Here is a 22,489-nt window from a genome sequence, read left to right as displayed (position 1 = left end):
TTTTCTGTCCCGTCGTCATGGATACTCGTGTGGAAACAGCGGGTTAGATGAGGCGCTGAGGCGCTGCTCGCTGCGTTTACAGGCGAGGCCAAACCAAAGTACCGAAACCTGCAGTTCCTCTAGTGGCCACACAAGGCGGCGGTGAGTCAGTCCCCATAAACTCTCACAGTACAGTCGAGTTTTCAGCTTCACTCAGTTTGCTTGTGTCGCCGGCCTTCGGTGAACATTCTGCTCGCCGTGCTCTGACACACCTTTGTGTTGCCGAGCGACTGGGATGGGCGGGATTAGAAATGAGTCCGTCAGAGGGACGCCTCAGGTTAGAGAGGCGAGGCTGACGTGGTCTGGACAAAGGAGGAGAAGAGGGAGACCTCAGAGCTCTCTGGGTGTCATCCAGAGAAGGATAGGCTGGTTATGGAGGCAGGTGGTCCGGCGTGGTGACCTCTGAGGTCACTGAAGGAAGAAGTGCTGAAGTCGTGACTGAGTGATTGTGTCAGCGCAGCTCAGAGTTTCCTAGATTACCCAAGAAAACCACCGCAAGGGTGTTGTGCCATCACAGTCGGTGCAGCTCAGCAGCATCAGACAGACGGGCCTGCAGCTGGTTGGGTGAAGGTGTCTTTTGGACCGCCGTGGCTCAGAAACACTACAGCACCAAACTGCATCTGTCATCGCTCCAGGCGAGTGACGCCACGGCGTCCAGACCTCACTTTCCTGTAACGTAACAGTAACATCGAAGACTTCCTGTAAACCAGAGGACACCACGGTTAGAGAGGTTTGCTCCTCAGGTGAACTCAACAGTGTTTAACAGTGTCGGTGCTTCAGTCGAGTCCCTGTGCATCGTTTCCTCGATCAAAGATGGACGAAGGCTTGTGATGTCACTCGCTGGTTTCTGGGTTTTGGGGCCTCAGCGTCACCATTTTGGCTGCTAACTTGTTCACCTGCTGTTGGCAAGCTAGTCCTCGCGTGGTTGTTTAACAGCAGACACGGTACCTGCTGAGTAGCACACTGAATAAACGCCCAGCATGAAATATTAGTTCTCAACAGCACAAACACGCTGCAGAGGCCCAGTTCAGGGAGTCCTGCTAGCAGCCTGTCAGTCACAGAGGCCACGCCCCCTAGCTTTGAGGAACAGGCTGTCTGTAAAATCCGTCACCGCTGGAGCCTCGAGTGGCGCCGGAGGAACTGCAGTGTAATGTGCATTATTCTTACTCAGCCTCCAAACTGAAGCTTAAAGAAAAACTTGCTTTGACTTGTTTGTCTTCACGAGACAAAAATGATCAAAATCAATATTTTTGTGAATGTTTTCTACAAAATCTCATAAACGAGTGTTTCCTGTTCTGCACTGACTCGTCCTGTCTGAACACTGAGAGTTTCTCTTTTACTTCGCAGTGAAAGTCAGTTCACTGATTAGTAAGTGAACGCAGCACCGTCCTGTAAGATCTTTCTGCCTCATTTTCACCTCTTTGGCCACAAAACACCTCTTCCCATTTCTGTGATGAAAACAGACTTAAATGAACTGCGCTGAACTCCGAACACTTCGTGTCCTTCGTCGTTCGTCCTTCACACGATCTCTGCACCTTCAGGAGGCCCAGACGGCCTGTCGTCGGGTTCATTTGCTCCAGCCTTAGGTTTCAGTTTCCTCTGCAGCTTTCTGTGGCCGCTGTGTTGAAACATTTGCTGTCTCAACGCTGAGCGAGTTGCACCACCAGGCGAAAGTTTAGAAAGAATAAAGGCGCAACTTAAGTTTGGATGAAGAAATGAGCTTCTTAGAATAACGAGCAGCACAGGTGGAGCCGGGTTTCTGCAACTTCCTGCGTTTATTTAGTGGACAAGACAAATAAACCACCGAGCTGCTCGACGATGTGTAACACACGTTCTTCATACACAACCACACAGTCACCTGACAGCTGCAGCTGTGACCTGACCGATGTATGATGAGATGTATATAACTTTATATATGCAGGAATATCAGTGTGTGTACTTCAAGAGCTTTTACTCTGAAAATATTCACAGGATGAAGGTGAAATGTGACGTTTGTGTACTGAAATAAGTCAGCTGGTTCACAGGAGGTTTTTTGTTAACGCTTCTGTATTCTGGCAGCTCGGCTCGAGCTCCTGAAGCCCACCAGGCCCGACTCCAGGTGGGGTCGGTAGCTGCATCTCGAGGATAACCGTCTCCCATCCTGCTGGGATCACAGGGAAAGCTCGGACATTCAGGCTCAGACGTCTGGGCACCTCAGGTGTTGTGGGCGTGTCCTAGTGGCAGCTGGCTCTAGAACGCCTCAGTGGAGGAGGTGGCGGGAGACGGAGGTGTGGTTGGATGGAGTTGAAGTATGCCTGAGGGAAGGAAGCGCTGTTATTGGTTTACCTACAGCAGTCCGGCCGTTTTATCGTATTTGCTGCTTCCAGGTGTCAATTTTAAACTAAAACCGAACAAACTTCTTCACGTTCTTGAGGAACACTCGACCTTCGTCAGACGGGAACATCTGCCTCCTCGGGCTGCTGGACAATAAAACCACAGAGTAAAACCAAAGTCTGGTGGTTATGCCTTCTCGTTGGCAGGAGGAGTTAACGCAACAACTCCAATAAGTCGGTACAAGTGTACAAGAGCTTTTTTGGGCAGTTCCTCAAAAAAAACCAATGTCTCCAAGCCAAACAAGAATGTGGGGCAGAAAAGTTGTTAGTTTGTGCCAAAGAAAAACACCAAAAAGACAAAAACCAGAACTAAGCTGAGGTTTACTCTGAGAGGAAAACAAAGTGCTAATCCTCAACTCACAAAATAAACGCAAACATTACATGCATGAAATGTGCAGGACCCCCCCCAACCTTACACAACAAATGAAAAGATCCAGGGCAGCTCAGCACATGTGCCAAATGATCCTCAGCAGCGAGGAGGACAGCGCCACCTGTAGCCACAGGTGAGTTCCTTCTATAAGGCCGTCCTCACTCCTGTTGCTGTATTGAAGCCACCTCCCTCCAATTAGCTGGAGATTCCCAAATTGTCACCAGCCTGCAGTCTGTGTATGTAGGAAATGGCAAGCAAAAGGGGGGGGAGCAGACAGCTACAGACACTTAACACTGCTTTTAGTTTCCTGAAACTAGTTTTGCTCACATGCTGCCGTCTGCCTAAATCCAGAGAAACACTGATGTTCACAGTGAAGTTCAGCTGTGCAGGAAAAGCTGGAGAGATGAATGGGAGGAATTCGGCCGGCGCTCCCACTGAAAGGTGACTGCATGTTGGATTTCATGACCTATTTGCCCCCAGTGACAGATGCCCCCCTCCCTGAGCCTGGTTCTGCTGCTGCTTTCTTCCTGTTAAAAGGTGAGTTTTTCTTTCCCACTGTCGCCCATCTGGGGTCAAATGATTGTTGGAGTTTCTCTGGAAATATTAAGAAATAAAACTGTTGCTCAACACTGTACGTGCAGTAACTCAGCAGAGATGAGAAAATGTAATAAATAAAACGTTATAGAAACAGGACATTAAGAGCATCAAACATGAAAGTGAGAGAAAAGAGAAAAACGTGTCATATCTCAGGGAGGAGGTTTCCACACCTGCGGCTCCTCTCAGAGTGTCTTATGCTGAAACTTTCCACACTCAGACACCCCCCACCCAACAGTTTAACCAGCCTCCACCCTGGAGGTTGTTTAAACTGTTAAAAAATGACTTTTTGACCTGTAATCCGTCACAAACAGGTCAAACGTGAGTGATGTGGAGTCATTCTGGTCCACAAACACGCTGTCAGTGGCTGATTGAAGCGTGGGGACAATTACGCAGACTCATAGAGAACTTCAGAACTTTATATGTGCCTCCGTCATATTTCTACATCACCACCGTGTGTTAATACAAGTAATACAGTTAAAGATGTTCCACGTAAAACACGCAGAAACATCGGGAACTCTCTGGCACGACCCCGGGACTTTTACGCGCGATCAGCTGTAAATCCGCTCGTGGACAGCGGGAGGTCGCCGTGTTGCGACACGAAGTGGGTGTAAACGATTCCCAAAATGAGCACCTCACGCGCTCTCCCTGCCTCTCATTCATTAAGGAAGTTCAGAGCTGTGCGGCTGAGCGCGCGGAGCGGGACGCAAAGGTGAGTGTGAGTTCGCTTCACTGTTCGTGGCTTTTTACGCAGAGAGGATGAGGAGTTTGCACGAGTGTCTGCGTCAGTGCGAGCTGCTGCCCATCCCGTCTCACCCTGAGACCCCCTGCGTCCTCGTAAAGGACCCCGAGCCGCTGTTTTGTTTTTTTGTCACTAGCCCGGTGTCTCTGATGGGGTTTGCGCTGCTCGGAATCTTTGGCTCAGTTAGAACTAGTCGGACTTGTTTCGTGTTGCCTTCGGGCGCAGCCGGGATCTTATTATTGCGGTTATTCTTCATATCTGCCTCTCAGGGTCGCCGCACAGTCTCAGGAACCTGTCAGCGCGATGATGCGGGCAGTTTAACTTGTTTCAAAATAAAAGTGCAAAGGAATCAGAAATTCTTACGTCACTAATGAAGAGTCACCTGAAAACTATGGGGCGTGGTTTCAGAATTGACAGGTGTGGAGAGCAGTGACGCGTTTCAGGTTTACCTGGGAGCTGTTTGGTTTGTTTGTTTGTTCGTTTTTTTACTTTGTAATGTGATCTCAGAGGCTACTCCACCCAAAAACCCCAATCCACAGCAGGGGTGTCACAACCTGAGTGATCCCTGCTCTGGTGTAACTCGGTGCTCTGCACAGGTTTTTAAATTTACTCAATTACTGGATGCTGTAAGAGAAAGAGGCAGGAAGCAAATAAAGAACCACAAAACCATCAGCCAGTCACAGGACAGCAACTCTGAGCGTTCAGACGCGTAGACTCGGCCTGCTGAAGTTCACCCCGCGCATCAGAGTGTGGAAGGAAGTGACTTTGAACGTGATGTGGTTGTTGGCTCTGAGTCTGTGGGGTTCACAGAGAATCGTAGGTCAAAGGTCAGTACAACAGGATGTGCAGAGGACACGTCTGCAGCACCTGTGTGACGCTCTCATGTCAACACGGCCAAAAGACTCCCTCACCTCCCTCAAGACCAGACAAGCTCTATAAAGAGCTGATTATAAAACAATAACATAATAAAAACAGATAAAAATAATAATAAACTGAAAAAAAATGTTACTGAATGAAGGAAAATCTGCTGTTGCTTTAAAGTCATCACTAAAACTGTCAACTTCCTGCATTTAAAACTGTTTCATTATCATTTAGTAATTATTAGAGTGAAATAAACAAAACTTTCTGCGACATGTGAAAGCTGACGGCGAGTGTTGCATCATCAATATTCCCAGTTTTTCCTGCTGTCATCAGACGCTGTCATGCGTTTCTCTTCATCGTCCAGTTTCACTTCAGAAAACTCTTTTATTTTGGTCCCAGCGTCACGCTGTTGGATTTTGGGAGTCCTTCTGCTGACTCTGAGGACTTGAAGAGGAAGCAGCTTTTCAGGTTCCTTTAAACTCGCCACTCGTAACTCCAGTTACGGCTCCCAGCTGTTCTCAGGTGTGCTCTGTTGACATTCAGGTAGTAACGCGGGACATATGACGTTTACTCCGGGTCTATGTTTGCATTTGGACCTGTTCTTATTCATGTCCACGTCAAGTCGACTGGAGGATGTGGAGAAACGCTTGTTCCTCTTTCGTGTGCTCCTCGCTGCACCTTCCTTTCTGTGCTTTGAATTCTGCATCTAACAGCATTTAAAGCCTCGAGATGTTTGCTCAAAGGCACGTTTAATCGTTGCTCACTTTGTTTCCCTGCATGAAAACCTGAGTTTCCGCCGAGCACACATCAGCTCAGCAGGTCAACAGTAATTCTTACTTTTATAAATATATTTTTCTGCTCTACTAAAGAGGCTTTGCAGCTTTTTCTGTTAAAGCTTTTTGATTTCAGTGGGTAAAATCTGACTCTGTCAGGTCCACGTGGTGACGGGTCATGACCTCAGCCACAACCCTGACTATAACAGTAAAGCTCACTGGATGTTATGAGGTCTCTGAGCACTGTAACGCTCACCCTCGTGAGTCAGTGTGATGACTTTGTCTGCTGATTTCCAACACGTGGGAGAAAATGTTTTAAAAAGAATAAGATGTTTTCTAATAACAAAGTGTTAGTTTTATTAATAATGACCTCTGAGGGTGATCACAGTGAGCACTTTTGTGACTTTTACTGTAAAATTGTAGGTGGTTGCAGGCAGCTGCTGTGAAATCGATTGCTGATACCTTTAAGGCAGGGGTCCCCGATCTGAGTCCACGAGGGCCGGTGTCCCTGCAGGTTTTAGATGTCCTTGATCCATCACAGCTGATTTAAATGGATAAATTACCTTCTCAACATGTCTTGAAGTTCTCCAGAGGCCTGGTAATGAGCTAATCATGTGATTCAGGTGTGTTGACCCAGGGTGAGATCTAAAACCTGCAGGGACACCGGCCCTTGGGGACTGAGATTGGGGACCCCTGCTTTAAGGGAACAACACATTTCCCCCTGGTGACAGGATCACTGAGGCTCACGCTTGGTGAAAGAGATAAAGGTGTTACATTAAAAATCATGAACTAACCTCCGAGCTCAGTAAACCTGGAAAAAGTGCGATGCAAACAGAAACAGCTAAATGAAAAGCTGCGTCTAACTGCTGAAACTAAAACGTGCAACTTTTTGCATCTCAGCTGGAGTTTTCCATCCAAGTTGTGGAGCGACTCTATGGTTACACCGTAACCTTGGTTCTCTGAATAAAAGACGATCTCTCTACTCGGGAAGAGACAGTCTCGATATGATAGAGAACACAGCAAGCTGACAGCAACCGAAGCAACTGCAACAAGGTTTTTACTGCAGCACCATTTCTGAGGCCAATTCTGCCTAGCAACAGCTAGCAAACCACAGCAGAATACACACTGTCCAAATTAGCACGAAGTTGCCGTCTGGCTCTAAACTTAAACTTTTTTTGGCATATTTACATAATTAACTTCAGTGTTCGTTACTGTGTATCACATCTGTTAAATCAAATAAACATAATCTGCCTGTGACATGACACCCGTGGAGCTGCTAATGAAGAGTTAGCATGCTAGCTTTAATCCTTACAGATCATTCAGGCAACATGTTTCAGCAATGGAGTTTATTTGAATGATTATTTGATTCATCTGCAAGCTTCTTCATGCAGCTGAAGTATCAACATTTCAACTTGCTCCTTAGTAAGTAGAAATTTACACATATTTTAGGTGCTGCATGGCAACAAGCGTCCACTTGATTAGTTGATCGTGAGTGTGGTAACAATACTTTTCCCCCAGTGTTTTAATTTCTCTAAATAAATCCATACCTTCCCGTTTTGTATGAACAGTAACCACAGAATAAGACCGGTCAGGTTTCACCAACAATCATTGTGGTTGTGGCACAGCTCAAATAAATGCAGACCTCTGACACCATAAACTCACGGGCACGTGAGATGCTGTGACCTTGATTCTGGGAAAATTAGTCTGCAAATTAAAAATCATTGATTGATTTTTTTTAAAACCTGTCAGGGCAACAACGGCTGACGTCTCAGAAGACGCCATTTTAATTCTTTCATTTTATCTGAGTCTTATTGTCCTCTTTCTGATCATTTAACCCTGTCAGCTTAATTCAGCGTCTTTTAACCTGTTTTCATCCAGATGAGCAACACACAAGCAAACGGCGAGTCCAACGTTCAGATAACCAAGAAAGCCAAAATGAGCGGCGACACCGCCGCCCTGCACCTGGACGGCATCCCTCCGGACATGCGCAGTGAGGTACGTGTCACCTTGTTGGTGTGTGTGAGTATTCGATGGATAACTAGCAAAAAGCCAACCGCCAGGCCTGCAGCACATGTTCGTCTCATTTATGTTTAAAACACAGACGTCTGTTTTAATTTATCATGTTGTTGTTTTATATTCTTTATGTCACTTTATAAAGTCACACGCCATAAACACCAAACACATAAATCATGAAGACATATTTTATAGTTTTTCTTTGCAAGCTAGATATTTATTTATTAATAATAATTACAGGCACTTTTAGCTTTGCTGTCTCATGAATATTTATTTAAATATGTGGCCACACATCCCGCTGCACAACAACGTGCACGTAACGTGTCAACATGCATTTTGAAATTAGTTACTAAGAATCTGAGTGTTGAATAGAGCTTGATAATCCTGGACTAGTCAATTTAGTGCATTTGGTTGCGATTTCGTCAAACGTCTAAGACGAGTTTCGGATGATACACATGCACATACACACTACGATCAACATATTAGGGTTCAGTGAACACAGAATGTCTTATTTCTGCATGTTGGCTAATTAATGAGAATACAGCATTAAAAAGTCCCTGTGCAGATACAATATCAATTAAATGCATTTTATTGGTTATTAACAGTAATTATAAAATACCTTTTAAAGTAAATATCACTTTAAAGGTTCCTGCATGTTCGCTCAGTCTGACTCAGTCTAACGTGATGCTTTTAGCTTCTTATTGCACTGATCAGAAGGGAAAATCCAAAAGCTTTAATCACATGATGATGACGTCTTTATCTACCAAAGTTTATTGAGAATTCATCAGAAACTTCAGCTTAAGTCACATGGATTCTTCTTTGAAATGATCCAGATGTTGTCTTACACATCGCCACAGCTGCTAGCGTTGCTCAGTGAGGTTCAGCATCAGGCTTCAGGACCACTGAAAGACTCGTACAGCCTGGTACCAAGTGTCTTCACATTGAAGAAAGGAGAGTCCATAAAGTGTGTGTGTATAAATATCTGTGTTTGTTTACAGCAGTGTAAAAAGATGAAAATGGGCATAAAATCACATGAAAAACCAACATTCTCCCTGAGTGACAAACAGCAATATAATAATCTTCAGACAAAAGCAGGAAAAACTCGTTACACAGACGTAAACAGAGCAGGTATTTAAAGCTGCGAGCTGCCGCAAACCGTCAGTGAGGGAATTCCTGACAGAGGTCCGGAAAAACGGGAACAAAGAATCGTATTTTTTCTTCTGTCAGATTCATGGTCAGTCATTGGTTTACTAACTTTAATCATGACTTTATGTGTTTCATCATTTTTAAAGTGGCAACTTCCAGTTTTTCAGCTGCAACTTCATGAATCAGAAATCGGAGCCGAACCTCCTTATTTCCACAAAACTGTGACGAGCAGCACAATCGCATCGATTTCTACGACATCCAGAGAGTTTGTTTCTTTTTATGATGATTTTTAAGGGCGAGGCTCTGATGACTCCCACGATGATCGCCAAAGACTCACCAAGACCAACCTTCGGTTTACTGCTCCATGTTCATGATGCTGGCGATGACAACAATAAGCCAAACGTGACTAAACTGATACTAAAAACACCGGTTTGTTCCAGGATGAAATCAGTCAGCCAGTAAAGCTGAAACTGATCCTCTAAAGTATCTGTGCCAGAAGAAAGATCAGAGTATTCACCAGACAAAGAGTTAAAAGTATCCGAGAATATTGGAAATAGTATTTCGGGACCATAACGGACATCACATTGTGAAGGCTCATGTTTGAAATGTTTGAAATAAAAATGAACTGAACTGAACTGAACTGAACTGAAAAAGTTAAAGTTCACAGTCAGAAAAGACAGAAATGAAGGAAACTGTGAGACCACAGCAAAAATGTGACTGAAAATTTGAGGGAATTTCTCAGAATCGTTACTCAGTTCAAGTCAGTTTTATTTATATAACGCCAAATCACAACAACGGTCACCTCGGGGCGCTTCATATTGTAAGGTAGAGAGAAAACGCACTGAGCAGCGCTTTGGTGACAGCGGGAAGGAAAAACTCTCTTTTAACAGGAAGAAACCTCCAACAGAACCAGGCTCAGGGAGGCGAGGAAGACATGACTGAAGAGAAGAGAAGAGAGCCAGAGATTATTAATAACTAATAATGAAATGCAGACTGGTGTCTAGAACAAACACTCAGTGCATTATGGGCCTAAAGGAGCGCCCTGTTGGGGCGATGTGGTGCCACGAAGTCTTAAAGATAAGATGGAGAGAAGAGGAAGACCTCAGACAAGATTTAAGCGCCACAGAAAAATATGGCTTCAACGTTAAACATGAACTAAGTCATGAACACATCCAGCCTCAGGTTGTTAACTCAAGACGAGGATTTCATCTTCCAGGAATCGTTCCTCGTTGTTTACTTTGTTCTGTTTGTTTTATCAGTAATCATCAGAACCACGGCTCCGCCTCTGGAGCTGAATACAGGAGAGCTGCAGTTCCTCCAGCGTCCATGTGAGGCTCCAGCGGTCAGTCAGAAACGTGTTAAAACCTTTTGTCAGAGATAAACACGTCTACATGTAGCTGCTCGCCTTCATCGCTTACCATGTTTGGGGCATTTTTAATAGATCCTCTGACTAATGTTACTGTTTCAGACCCTTCTGCAGTTTGTGCTTCAGTTTCAGTGAGTAAAATTCACACTTATGAGTCTGTCACTCGGCACAGCTCGACTCCAACGTTTCATCCACACTTTTGGCTTCAAAAGGCCTCCGTGGCAGCAAGCAGGTCTCACTGAAGCTTCAAAGTATGCAGAACCTGTCCAGAACATGTGTGTGCTCTACTTACATACACGGACACGTAGGCTCTGTGTGAGAATAGGAAGGCGAAAGCGTAAAACTCTGTGCAGCAGCATGGAGCAGCTGCACCTGAGCCACACGATGAATCAAACACTCGAGTCGCTGAGTGAAAATGTGTTTGACTCATCGTGCTGTTGGCTTCTCCGCTTCCTCTGAGCGCTGAATTTCCTCAACCGCCACCAGAGTGGCAGCCAAACCCAGATCGCCCTGAGCCGTTTTACGACAGGAAACGCCTTCCTGACTCGCTGCGCAGCCACGGTGCCAGCGACTGGTTTCATCTTCTTCTTCACTTCCTCTGGATCAGCTGTGAGCAGCCAGTGTTGATACCACAGAAGAAATATTAAGCTAGGAGGCGTCCGGTTACTTTTGAGCCACAGTGGTTTGGATGCTGTGCTTTACACTTCCCCTTAAACCCACCTGCTCAAACCGGCACCTTTATTCTCCATTATTTTATTTCACGTTTATTTTAAATTGAATGAAGCACATAAAACTTTAGTTTCACTTCCAAATGTTGAAACATTTACCCGTCAGTCAGCCTCGCCTGCTGGGAGGAACCCAGAAACGAGCGTGTGGAGGCGCGAGGAGGCGCGAGGACAGTGCAGGAGAGTAAACTCGCTGCAGCTGAGGACTCAGTCAGAGTTGCTGAGCTCTAAATGTGAAGTTAAACTTCCACACAGATGACTTTAAAAGCTTCTTAAAGTAAGGTCGGAGCTGCATCGGCTGTTCAAACGTGTCTGAGACGCTCCGACGTTTACCGTAAAGAACGTGTGACGGCGGGAGAAAAAAAGCCAACCTGAGACCTGGAAGCACACGTTTCACAACACTGGCTGCCAGGGCGTGTTCGCAGCAGCTTACAGGCCTTCACGAGGCTTTGTGATGGTGACACGAACCTAAATGCAAAACAAACATGTGTTTGCGTGGAATCAGAGGCAGGAAGAGGCTGGGCTGACACGGCGAGTTATGATCCTCTGGAGATGGCAGCAACAATCCAGCCTGACTGTTTTCCCGGCTTCCTTCAGAGCTGGAAAATCACTGCACGGCTCTCCAGACCGTGTCCAGGTTACTGTGCAGGTGAGCGCAGGTGTGAAAGGTCGGAGGTGAACAGGAGCTGTTTGGACAGGTTTGTCCGAACCGTAACAAAACATTGTGTAAATAAAGTTTATTACAACTTCTTTCCTTTACAGCACCAACTTCCTCCATCTCACCCTGTTCTTTACTCCACCCACGAGTCTTCCTCTTCTCTCCATCTTATCTTTAAGACTTCGTGGCACCACATCATCAACAGGGCGCTCCTTTAGGCCCATAATGCACTGAGTTTGTTCTACACACCAGTCTGCATTTAATTATTAGTTATTAATAATCTCTGGCTCTCTTCTCGTCTCGTCAGTCATGTCTTCCTCGCCTCCCTGAGCCTGGTTCTGCTGGAGGTTTCTTCCTGTTAAAAGAGAGTTTTTCCTTCCCACTGTCACCAAAGCGCTCGCTCAGTGCGTTTTCTCTCTTCCTTACAGTATAAAGCGCCCGAGGTGACTGTTGTTGTGCAAATAAATCCTGGTTCTGAGAAATCCCTCAACTTTTCAAAGTAAAAACTTTCGGTTGGTTTTAGAAGTTAAACTTTGATTCTGCAGATTTCAACAGACAACGTCCGGCAGAAGCAACGATCCCTCTGCAACGTCTCCAGAAGTTTCTCCGTTTAATTCAAGGATATCCTGTGAAATCAGCTTCAAACTGTTTCACAAGAGATCAAACCAAACAGATCCTGTTGCAGTGCGACGGCTCAGTGAATAATAATCATCTGTAAAATATTTAAACCGCAGCGTTTTATTTATGAAGCGACCAAAGTGCTGCACAGAGACACAGCAGAGTCGTGCACGTGAAACAACGAGCGAGCACAGAGTAACGAGTTGTAACTTCGTGTCCCGTCTTTGGAACAAGTCAGATGATCCGGAGAGAATGAAAACCAGACACAAAGGTTCGGCTCCAAACAAATAAACGCACTTCGATTCGTAGATGAGCGACGAGCTCTCTGCCTGCGTCAGCTGTGATTTGTGCCGCCTGTAGGCGAGCAGGGCTCAGTGCAGTAATCTGTCAAAAGCACCTTCAAAATGATGTAAACAGAGTCAGCAGCATCACAGAATCAAATCTGAGTTTCTGTGTTCAGTTGTTTTCAGTTGTTCGTCTCTTCTTTGAATGTAAAGCCAGTTTATGGATCTCACCGTGAAACTAAAACGCAGTTACAGCCTTCTTTATCTCGTCTACTCGCCCGTGTCACCCTGACTTCCTCCCACCTGATGCTGTTGGAGACAAAACTCAGCCCGTTCTGTCTCCGAGCTCAGACGGATTCACGGAGCAGCTGAGTCACAACATGTGATCAGAAATGAGTAAAGATCAGCTGTAAGTTTGATGTGCTGAACGTTTAAATGTAGTTTTTGTATTTTAAGCCTCAGCACGCGCTGCAGGGAGTGAATGAGGTCACTACGAGCCGCGAGCAGCTGAAGCTTCCTCTGAAGAGCTGGTCCTCCTTCAGAGAGGGCGAGGAGCTCGGTCATTGGAGTCTGACTCAGACCTGAACCCCTCCTTGGTGAGGTGTTTCAGGCATGTCCAGCAGGGAGGAGATCTCAGGGCAGATTAAGACACGCTGCAGACTTTCTGCCTCTCTGCTGAACACCTCGGCGTCTCCCAGAGGTCAGCACGCCTGCTGCTTCTCTCTGCAGAGTGCTCTGCTAACCAGCAGGGGTGCTTTGTATTTTTAATCAGACTGACTGGTTAATAATACTTCTGTGCAGCGCCCCTGGTACTCAGAGGTATTTGAAGCCCTTTTAGGGTTTTTTTAGTGTAATTGTAACACTCCCAGCTTTCTCCATTCCCGCCCCGAGACTCTGGAATAGTTTCCCCCCCTTCATAAAATTCTCTTCATCCTTGGAAGTCTTTAAATCGAATCTCAGGACCTACTTATTTTCCAAGGCTTTCGGATCTCTTTGATATCTTTTTTTATTCTGTCTATTTGGTCTCTTCTCTTATTGGATGGTGTTGTATGTTCACATATGTGTGCTTGTGTGTGAATGTGTACAGTTTATGTACATTATGTGCTATATACTCTTACATGTATTACAATTCTTTTCTTTCTATTTTAATTCTTTTATTATATTATCCTCTGTTCAGCACTTTGGCTTGATGTCTTTTAAATGTGCTGTATAAATAAAGATGACTCGACTAATTATTGTTGTGATTGTTTCTTTTAGGAACTCTGCTTTAAACTGTTCTTCTGCAGATTTTGAGGAAATGTCGCCATCTTGTGGTTAAACGACACAGTTGCCTTGTTTGGGTTTCCCTGGAGGGCACCGACGTGTGGGCGGTGTCGACACCCTGAACACCTTTATGTCTTTATGCTGTTCACGTGACTCGGCCTCCCTCTGCAGGTGGAGAAGTACCTGCAGCCTTTCCAGCTGTCCCCGGAGACGCTGCAGGAGGTCTCGGCTCGGCTCAGGAAGGATCTGCTCCGAGGTTTAGGGAAGCACTCGCACCACAAGGCGCCCGTCAAGATGCTGCCCACCTTCGTCAGGGCCACGCCTGATGGGACGGGTAAGGACATTTTCAGATAAAAGCCAAACTTTGAATCTTCCCATAAAAACCAGAAGTGTGTGGTTTACCCTGCAGCTGCTTTCACATGCTCACACCACGTGAGTCCTGGAGCTACAGTCCAGATGTGTCCAGATGTGTCCAGATGTGTCCAGATGTGTCCTAATGATTCTTTCTCTTAAAATGAAGACATTTGGGACTTTACGTGTGAGGAGAATGACTTTAATTTCAGTCTCTATTTAACATGGAGCCAGTGTGAGCGAACGATGATATCTTATAGTTCCTGTTTGTTCTCCTGCTGCTGTGTTTGTTTATTATCCTGATAATGAAGCTTTACAGTCGTCCAGCTTAGACGTAATAAATGCACGAACTAGTTTTTGAGCATCACTCTGAGACGGCGTGTTTCTAATTTTAGATATTGTGCAGATAAAGAAAGCAGTCCTGCATATTTGTGTTTTATGTGCACACTGGACAGCTGCTGATGTGGTGAATCTAAGCAGTTAAAGCTTAAATGGCTGTGGGAGGGTTTTCAGTGGTGGCCGGTGAACAGGGTCTGATAGCATGTCTGCATCGGCACTGCAGCAACGATGAAAACACTCAGAGTAATTCACAACTTTAGATTGTCAGAGACCTTTGCAGGGATTATAATTATTAAAGCCATAATTACATTTTAAAGACGGCTTCCTGTAACTAAATCTTCATCACGCGGTCGGCAGAGAAAGGCGACTTCCTGGCGTTGGATCTGGGAGGAACAAACTTCCGTGTGCTTCACGTCCGTGTGGAGGAGGAGGCGCAGAAGGTTCTGAAGATGGACAGTCAGATCTGCGCCATCCCACAGGAAATGATGCTGGGAACCGGAGAACAGGTGAACAAACGCACACTGAAGGAAAACAAAGCAAACGGAAACGTGCGAATCCCCAAAATTCACGTCCGTCTCTGTGCAGCTGTTCGACCACATCGCCACCTGTCTCGGAGATTTCCTCGAGTCCCATAACCTGAAGGGTCAAACTCTTCCTCTGGGCTTCACCTTCTCCTTCCCCTGTGAACAGCTGGAAATCGACAAGGTCTCCCACACACACATACACACACACACACACACACAGTAACTACACAACAGTGACCTGTGTGTTTCGGCTGTTTGAGGAGACATCAGCCTGTAGCTGGTCAGGCTGTTCATGGTTTTAAAGGTGGTTTAGATGAGTTTTTAGAAGATCAGAAATAATCACAGAGACAGAAAACTTTCACAAAACTGCAGAAAACATAAACAAAGAGACAAAACCTTAAAAAAAACTCCCACAGAGATCCAACACGACTGACCCTCAGAGCCCCCGGACTCTCCCCGGGGTTCCTGTGCCTCCTACAGTCCAAACATTCCTGAAAGCAGATTTTCCTTCTGAGGTGAACTCGGTGTCAGTCCTCGCGTTCACACCGATGTCACTGATAGATTCTGTAAATTGTGTTTTTCTGCAGAGCATCCTGATCCGCTGGACCAAAGGCTTCAACTGCTACGGGGTGGAGGGGAAAGACGTGGTCCAGTTACTGAAAGAGGCCATTCACAGGAGAGGGGTCGGTCCAAAAACACTCGCAGAAATCACACTCATGTGTTTCAGCTCTGGCCTGCAGAGCCGTTCTTCCAGCTGCAGCGTTTTAGTGTTTTACCCTTCAGCACAGTGTTTCTTTATACACACACGCTCAGCGACACTGCACACACTCATTGCTGTTTCAGTTGATGCTAACTCACTCATGATGTTCGAGCATCAGAGTAACTGCAGCTCGTATACCAGCCACGAGTGCAGAGGCAAAGCTACAAAAAAACTGTCATTGTCTAAAAAGCCGTGGACTTAACTGTAAGGGATAAACCCAGCAGCACCACGCGCTGATGTGCTGACAGAAAGTGTTCTGTTAAATTGTTTGTGGGCCTCATATTTGAATCGGCGAGTAATTCTTCCCACTTCATCTCTGTGAATGCTGCTGAGGTGCAGATTAAAAGCACCGTGGCACTTTCTCTCGCTGTGTAGGCAGGATATTTGTGAATAGGCGAGATATAAATGCACCTGTCTGCCCGTCTTCTTCTCTGCAGGACTATCATATTGGCTCGGTTGCCATGGTGAACGACACAGTGGGAACGATGATGAGCTGTGGCTACAAGGACCAAAGCTGTGAAATCGGCATGATCATTGGTAACCATAATTTCACTCTGGGATGTCTTTGTCTGTGTTTGTCTTTTATGTTTGCCGTTATTGCACTTTAATCAGCCGTGCTGTTGTGCTTTATAAATAGATAAACCTCACATCTGACTGAGCTGTGTTTGCCTGCACGCCCGAACACACTGACAAGATGATGAGTAGTCGGTTTATTGAGGTCATAAATAAATTACTGAATGGATAAAACATCCACAACAAAGACATAAAAGCAGCTATATAGATACACAAAACAACCACAAAGAGACGCAAAGCAGAAGAAAATGACCCCTAAAGAGCCACAGTCACAAGAAGGCAAGAAGTACACAAAGTACATGAAAGTCTTACTTTTTATACAGGATGGACTCAGCCTCTTGTAAAAAGTTTCCTGACAAGGTTTTTCTTCTCAGTCACTATTTTTGAGTCTTACTGAAGACAAAATTATCTAAATGATGGTCCCCAAAGAAAAAAATAAATACCAGGCTTACATTGAAAGCTACTGTTCACGCATCTACTTTATAGTGTTATAAAGTAGATGTTATTTGTAGTACTGTAGTAGCAGGCTTTAGACACAGAAATATGTGATGTTAGAGTAAGTAAGTAAAATTTATTTATATAGCGCTTTTCACAGATAAAAATCACAAAGTGCTTTACAACACAGGAAATGGGAATATAAAAACAATATAACAGTAAATAAAACCATGTAAAACAATAAAACTATAAAAACAGCATAAGAAGAAATTAATCAAATGCTTTTCTAAATAAAAATGTCTTCAGCTGTTTCTTAAAAGAATCAATGGAGTCCGTGCAGCGAAGAGACAGACACAACCGTGGTGCCGCCGTCTGAAAGGTCCGATCACCACGAGTTTTAAAACGAGTGCGCGGTACCACCAGCAGTCTCTGATCTAATGACCTTAAAGCCAGAGAAGATGTATGTGGTTTCAGCAGGTCAGATAAATATTGAGGAGCTTGACCATGTAGGGCCCTAAAGCTTAGAAGTAAAATTTTAAAATAAAACCTAAAATTTACAGGCAACCAGTGAAGGGAGGCCAAGACTGGAGTGATATGCGATCTTCTCTTGGTGCCTGTTAAGAGACGTGCTGCAGCATTCTGCACAGTCTGAAGACGATTTAAGGCTGATTTGTTAAAACAAGTAAAAAGGCCATTACAATAGTCTAAACGAGAGGAAATAAAAGCATGAATAATCATCTCAAGTTCAAGCTTTGATACCATTAGTCTGAGTTTAGAGATATTCCGTAAATGATAAAAACAGTTTCGGACCAGCTGCTTAGAATGCTGCTCGAGCGACATCGAGCTGTCAAATATGACACCGAGGTTTCTAAGGCTTGATTTTACATAAGGGTCTAAGAAGCTGATATGCTGTCTAATTTCTGGGACCATGTGGTCTGGAGCAATAATTAGAGTATGATTTGTGCTTTGGTTATGATGCTTCTTGGCTCAGAATCCCGGACAAGCCCCCAAATTTACTCAAACAACAGAGAATGATGTCACAGGAGCTCCAATGTTTTTCACACAGATGCAGAAGCTGCTGTCTGAGCCAAGTAACATCTGCCCATAGGTGAAGGAGTCACAGAACGGTGTGGCCCACAAGTGTACATATTTGCCATATTTGGGCCAAACATTCATTGCTATATCCGGAGGGCTTCCTCCAAGACCTTGATTTTAATTTTTATATTTTAAAATATCAGAAAATTATATTTTAATTTTATGACATTTTGGGGTCAATTTGGAGCTGCAAATAATTCCCTTTTATTATGATTTTGACTCTTCTAAGCTGCTAAATGCTTCGCGGTTTAATCTAAACAACATTGTCCTGCAGGTACAGGAACCAACGCCTGCTACATGGAGGAAATAAAGAATGTGAAGCGTATTGAGGGCGAGGACGGACGCATGTGCATCAACACGGAGTGGGGCGGCTTTGGGGATGACGGATCCTTGGATGACATCCTGACTGAGTTCGACGTGGAGGTGGACAAGACCTCCATCAACCCCGGCGTGCACATGTATGTTTCACAACTATTCAGAATCATAACACACCTCTCCCGTTCATGCGATCAGCTTCAGATAAGTCTTTGACACAACTTCTATACAATGATTTTTGGCCACAGCAGAAGTTAGAAACTGATAGCTAATGTTTGTGCGTTCTCCTGTAGCTTTGAGAAGATGATCAGCGGCATGTATTTGGGAGAAATCGTTCGACTGGTGCTGGTGAAGATGACCAAGGACAAGCTGCTGTTTAAAGGACAGATATCGGAGGCATTTGGGAGCCCAGGACGGTTTGAGACCAAGTTTATCTCTGAGATTGAGGAGTGAGTCTTTTGCCTTTTCCTTGTTTCCAGCAGTCTCTCCTGGTCTTCATTATCTAACCACTTTGTCTGGTGCTCAGGCCGGACAGCGGTTTGGAGAACGCCAAGAAGATTCTGACTGAGTTGGGTCTGGATTGGGGTCTGGTCGACGCCTCTGTGGTGCGCCTGGTCTGCGACACTATCTCCTCACGCTCGGCCTATCTCTGTGCTGCCGCCCTGGCAACCCTCGTCAACCGCATCCGTAACAACCGCAAACTGGACCATCTAAAGACCACTGTGGGGGTGGACGGGACAGTGTACAGAAAACACCCCACGTAAGAGGCATTTGGTGATCAGAGCAAAGACATTTGAACATTTAACCAAACTTCAGTTGGTTTGCTGATATTAAGTAACCAGTCTTTTCTAACAGGCATACTTAAATGTTGTTTGGAAAGATTGTACAGAGTACACTTTTAATGACTTTAAAAACAAGAACTGAGTGCACTATTCTGTTCATTCAGGTTCAGATATATTCATACACTCCCATTAATACTAATTAAGTCTTCTTTAGCAAGTTGCACTTTGACCAGACACTTTTAGTAGCCGTCGACAAGCCTCTGTTGAATATTTGATCACTTTTCTTGCCAGTTTTGGTAGAGTTCATTTAAACTGGTTGGGTTCCTGGCACAGACCCGGCTTTTAAGCATAGTCCATATTTTCAGTAGGGTTGGGGTCAGGGCTTTGGGAAGGCATTTCCACAAGCTTAGTGTTAGCCTGCTGTATTCATCCCGTAAACAGTTCTGATGCGTTTGGGTAAATATATGTACTATGTAAGTAATTTTACATCGTGTTTGTCCACCTTTAAAATATAATTAAATTGTAATTTAAAATAAAACTCCATTTAATTTCACGGGAATGATACCCGTAGTCCTAGGCTGTATTATGAAGCACTTGTCCATGTGGGATGCTGCAAACTTCAGTTAAGCTTGAAGGAGGAACTTCTTTCTTGGTCGACACCCTTTCAGTTGATGGACGTATAAAATTGAGCTCACTGTGGACAGCGACGCTGGTGCTTCAGCAGTTTGGTGGTTGTTGGGTTGCTCCTGAACGTCCTGACTGGTTTTCCCTCTTCTGAGGGGGACAGTTTGGATCTTGTTTCAGACCCTCTGCAAAGTGGAGACACATTGAGCTGATGATCTCTGAATCTGCGGTTATTTAGAAAAGGCTCCAAGAGAACATCCCAACCTAACTACCAATTGTTATCACTATATGAATAGGCCTTGACTTAATAGACACTGTAGTACCTTCAGCACCGCATTTGGGTCTATGCATAGATTTGAGCCTGTAGCTATAATTTTGATCTTGTGTAGATTAGAGAAACCCATTTCTTGTTTTTTTTTTTTTTTTGCAACTCATTAAACGGTGAAATCTGGCAGTTCTGTCCTTTCAACACCTCCCTCTCTTTCCTTCCTTTTCCAGCTTCAGCAGTAAGCTCCAGAAGGCGGTGCGCCTGCTCGCCCCTCAGTGTGACATCACCTTCCTCGTCTCGGAGGACGGCAGCGGGAAGGGCGCTGCCATGGTAACGGCTGTGGCGCAGAGGCTGGCTCACCAGTCCCGACTGCTAGAGGAAAGCGACGGTGAGGACGATGATGAGGAGGAGGAGGAGGAGGAGGAGGGTCAATAATGTACTTTTGACCAATCAGTGCAGCTGTAACTGTTCATATAATGTAAAGAGAGGTGGAGGGAATCCTCTGGTATTTTATCATGTTGAGATTTTATTAGAAAAGAAGTAGAAAACATGTTGACCAGAGTATTTAAAGTACAAAAACTTGCACAAGACTCACTGAAAAAGGCATTAAAAAGTAAACGATGCGTCAAAAGGAGACGATTTAAAGTCATGTTATAGGTCACTATGGAGATTTTGATCCATTAAAAACATATTTATTAATAAGGGGCATAGCTTCAGGGGGGATTTGTGGTGGCAACAATTCCTAAAAATAAGTGTTGTTATATCACTGCAGCAAGGGGCGTATACTCCAGGGGGGGCAGAGGGGCCCGGATCCCACTATTGCTGGTTAGAGACAGTGTTTTCCTCCTCAGTGTGTCGCTGTGAGTGTAACTCAGTAATGTTAAATAATAATAATAATAACATCTGAAAGCTGATGTTCTGATTATATAACAGGATATTTTAAAGTTAAAAAATGGACAGTTTACAAACCTTAATGTGTGAAAATGATGTTGATGAAAAACAGGCTAAAGGAACAAAAACAATTCAGAGCTTCCCTGAGAAATGTCGCGTTTTTAAGATTATTTTTTATTAGCATAAATCTGTGACGGTTGTCAGCACACATGGTGGTACAAGGCAAGAAAGAGTGGAATAAATAATTTGGCTTTTTTAATTTCCTCAATCTCAATAAATAAAAAAGACTAAGAATTATCAGAGAAATGCACCATTCGCTGCTTGGTGAGATTTCCAGTCATCCTGAACAGCAGTGATCTGTTTGTGTCCAAGTGAAAGATAACAGATGCTTCAGTCTGATGCAGAAAAGAGGGAGACAAGGATGTTTGTGAAATGTGTTTTTTAAGGTGCCATTTTTTAAATGGGGAATAAAGAGTTTATGTACAAACAACCACAGAAGAAGAGCTGCAGCACAATGTGCACTAAAGCCAGTGAATAAATAAAAATGTTAAACCGTCCAATCAGAATGGAGCCTGTGTGTTTTCATTGCTGATGCTGTGGTGCTGAGGACAAATAAACAGGTGAGGAGGAAACTACTGAGAAGAAGCCTCGCTGTGCTGATGCCTGTAGGTATGATTGAACAGGTGAAATCAGTGACCTCTGACCTCAATGAAGTAACATCATGATGCAAAGAGAATATGTGAGGAAACGCCACAGTTCACAGACTGCTTAAGTAAAGAGACGGTGGACGATGTCAGCAGAAAGATCGTTTTCTCCATGAGCTCTGACGGTGATGTTTGAACGAGCCGCCGTTTCTCCGTCAGAGAGAAAAATCATTCAGCATTTTTAAAACACAGTTTGATGTTTGAGACACTCCAGCAGAGGTTTCCAGCTGTTTCTGCTGCTCTCCCTCTCATGATTAAAAGGATTATGTTTCATTATGTATCAGTTACTCCAGTAAAGACACTTGCTTTAGCTTTTCTTCTTTTCTGAAGGCCGTTCAGACACTTTCATCTGCTGTTTTTAAAAGCACGCTGCACACCCAGCTGAGATATACCGAGTTTTAGTCAATCGCTCTTTGAGAATCACCTTGTTGGTTTAAAATTCCTATTTTATGTTATTTTATGTTTGTTACATGCAGACAGAAACTCTGAGCTAACCATGAGTTTGGTGTCTTTTAAAGGCTTGAATGCTTCAAAATGGTACAAAAACTGTATGGTGTTATTTTTGTGCCTCTATTCTGATCCAGTGGATGGTTTAAACTGGATTAAACCAACAATGGTCTGAAAAAATTATATATTTTAAAATAAAATAACACATTAATCGAAAATGGTTTTAGCTACATTCTGGACCATGTTTCTGGAAAGCAGTAGCTAGCGAGCGACTGAAGACCAAAACAGCACAGAGCAGAGTAGTGATGGTAAATTTGATTCTTTTTACTGAATCGAGTTTGAATGAGTCACTCACCAAAGTGAATCGGGTTTTTTGAGTCATTTGATTCACTGAGTCAGTTGACCAGAGAGTGCAAAAAATGTACATTTTCACTCTAACTTAATTTGTTTCTCTTTTCATGTAAATCCCACTGCTAAGATGAATGATTCTTAAAAAAACAACTATTTTATAGAGCAAAAAAGAGCAAAACATTTCTAAAATTAAGCAATTTCCTATC

At 44.3% G+C, this 22,489-nt stretch overlaps 1 protein-coding gene across 1 annotated transcript; it reads left to right on the top strand.

Moving 5' to 3' along the window:
* Nucleotides 1-3,976: 3,976 nt before the first annotated feature.
* On the top strand, nt 3,977-21,339 carry LOC102780849 (hexokinase-4-like). The gene is made up of 11 exons (XM_006785148.3): nt 3,977-4,087; nt 7,630-7,746; nt 13,996-14,158; nt 14,872-15,020; nt 15,100-15,219; nt 15,626-15,721; nt 16,236-16,335; nt 18,176-18,359; nt 18,510-18,665; nt 18,743-18,976; nt 20,121-21,339. Exons 2-11 carry the CDS (start codon nt 7,630-7,632, stop codon nt 20,323-20,325), a joined length of 1,524 nt encoding a protein of 507 aa, XP_006785211.2. The 5' UTR covers nt 3,977-4,087; the 3' UTR covers nt 20,326-21,339.
* The last annotated feature ends 1,150 nt before the right edge of the window (nt 21,340-22,489 follow it).

Source organism: Neolamprologus brichardi, chromosome 10, assembly GCF_056152115.1.
Source record: "Neolamprologus brichardi isolate AB-2024 chromosome 10, ASM5615211v1, whole genome shotgun sequence".
NCBI classification, from domain to species: Eukaryota; Metazoa; Chordata; class Actinopteri; order Cichliformes; family Cichlidae; genus Neolamprologus; species Neolamprologus brichardi.
The sequence above is the reverse complement of the archived record's forward strand: the minus strand, read 5'-3'. Positions and strand labels throughout refer to the sequence as shown.

Bases quoted from the DNA above. Each gene is read 5' to 3' on its own strand.
- LOC102780849 (XM_006785148.3), top strand. From the start codon at position 7,630: ATGAGCAACACACAAGCAAACGGCGAGTCCAACGTTCAGATAACCAAG. The intron at 15,220-15,625 runs GTCTCCCACACA...GTTTTTCTGCAG, and splicing joins AACAGCTGGAAATCGACAAG to AGCATCCTGATCCGCTGGAC. The intron at 15,722-16,235 runs GTCGGTCCAAAA...TCTTCTCTGCAG, and splicing joins AGGCCATTCACAGGAGAGGG to GACTATCATATTGGCTCGGT.